This window comes from Teleopsis dalmanni, chromosome 1, assembly GCF_002237135.1.
Source record: "Teleopsis dalmanni isolate 2A chromosome 1, ASM223713v2, whole genome shotgun sequence".
NCBI classification, from domain to species: Eukaryota; Metazoa; Arthropoda; class Insecta; order Diptera; family Diopsidae; genus Teleopsis; species Teleopsis dalmanni.
In genome coordinates this window covers 120,475,629-120,477,719 of record NC_051846.1, presented here as the reverse complement: position 1 = coordinate 120,477,719, position 2,091 = coordinate 120,475,629, and the positions used below count along the sequence as shown (strand labels likewise).

Sequence of the window (2,091 nt, the reverse complement as noted above, 5' to 3'; positions counted from 1 at the left end):
ATATTATTTCAATATTATATTAGAAATAATGTTTTACACGCTCAAAAAATATTTCAGAAAATATAAATCATTAAATAATATATATTCAAAACTGTTTTTTCTACTTTATAAAAAAATTCGCTTCTACAAAAGTTTGTTGCCGAACATAATAAATCAAAATACTTTAAAATTTATATAAAAAAATAAATTAAAATTATGAATTTGCTGAATACATATTACATGATTAAGCAAACTAAACTGATTCAAATTGACTGATTTAATTGTTTATATATTAATTTATATATTTATTTATCATATGTTTATGTTGTTACAATATATATTCTGTTTATGTGATGTGATATTATTAACCAAATAAGGTACGCACTAGTTTTTTATATTATTAAAAGGAAGCATATGATAAGCAAGTAGTAAGAAATTAATATACTGCAAACCCAAAAAAGGATTAATTTGATGTTATCGTGGTAAAATCACATGTATTCCATACGTGTGCCAAAATGTTATAAATTTCTCTTCGTTTCGATGGAAGTGGGCGGAGTTTCCGTTCTTGTAAAAGTATTCTTTGATAGTAAGGAGACGCGTGCACATTTTTAACAAAAAATATAGAGATTTAAGTAATTGTAATTGAGAACGTATAATTGAATAAATAAAATAAAAGTTTCTGAACAAAGAAATATAACAATATTGATAAATTAATATTAATTAAATATTAATGAATTTATGTTTATGATTGAACATTCTGCCGGCGCATAAAATTAAGATTAAATGTTTTGGTTTCTGAATGTAAATGCTACCAATTTCTTCTTCTTCCTGTATGAAGTTATCACGTATAATATTATTCCAATAACGACAATTATTATCAGTTATTATTATATATGATTTTTTAATTCAGTCTTACTTGTTTTTAGCTTAAGTATTTCATCTCTAATTTCAGTCAATTCTTTGGTGATTTTTATTTCCCATGATTTCAGTGGCCTTAAATATTTATATTCTATGTTTTCTGTTAATTTTGTTATTGGTCTGTACATCTCTTTGTCATCTGTTGACCAATGATCATTTGAGGCTATTAGCGCTGTTCCTTTTATTCTTGCTTTACAGCCTGTTTGCAGATTTAATATCCCTTGTTTGGGTAACTGGAGAATTTCGTTTTTATTTGATGGGCATTGTAAGTGGGCTGAGCTATTTTCGATTGTTTTGAACAACCATCTGTTGTTGCCATTTGTTTCTTTTTTGTAATGTTGTTAAATATTCATGTTTCCATCTGTTCCAGAAATCTTTTTTCATTTTTTGTATGTGGTTCCAATGATCGAGTTTGCTTGTTCTTTCGTCTGTAGTTGGTACTGGGTCGTCCAACATAGGACGTCCTATTAAGAAGTGAGCTGGAGTTAGTGCTTCTATATTTTCTACATAATTATTCATGGTACAAAGTGGTCGAGAGTTTAGTACTGCTTCTATTTGGTGCAGAAGTGTCGTCATTTCCTCATAGGTTAACTTTGATTCTCCAATTGTTCTTTTTAGATGATGTTTCATTGATTTGACACCAGCTTCCCATATACCACCGCAATGAGGACTAGCTGGAGGAATAAAGTGCCATTCAATTTTGTCTGCTGCTAATATTGATGCTACTTCATTATTTTGTTTGATAGCTAATTCAAATTCTTTGTCTAGTTTGGTTGCTGCTCCAATAAATGTTGTACCATTGTCGGAGTACATATGTGCACTTTTTCCACGTCGTGCGAATAATCTTTTTAATGCTGATAAGAAGGCGTCAGATGTCAAGTCGGTGACTGCTTCTAAATGAATTGCTTTTGTGGTCATGCATATAAATATTGTTATGTATGCTTTATATGATTTTTGCCCACGACCTCTATAACATCTCATTTGTATTGGTCCAGCTTAGTCTATTCCTGTATGTTCGAATGGGTAGTTTTGTGTTACTCTATATTTTGGCAGGTTTCCCATTATGTGCTTTGCGAAACTTTGTTTAAATCTAACGCATTTCACACAGTTACTGCATATTTTCTTAATTATTTTTTTAATACCTATTACCCAGTAGCGTCTTATAATGTATGCTTCCATTACCGAGTTTCCGCC

At 29.8% G+C, this 2,091-nt stretch overlaps 1 protein-coding gene across 1 annotated transcript; it reads right to left on the bottom strand.

Moving 5' to 3' along the window:
* Window positions 1-1,176: 1,176 nt before the first annotated feature.
* On the bottom strand, window positions 1,177-1,815 carry LOC119665786. Its single transcript, XM_038075031.1, has one exon. The coding sequence runs from the start codon at window positions 1,813-1,815 to the stop codon at window positions 1,177-1,179; it is 639 nt and encodes a 212-aa protein (XP_037930959.1).
* Window positions 1,816-2,091: the final 276 nt, after the last annotated feature.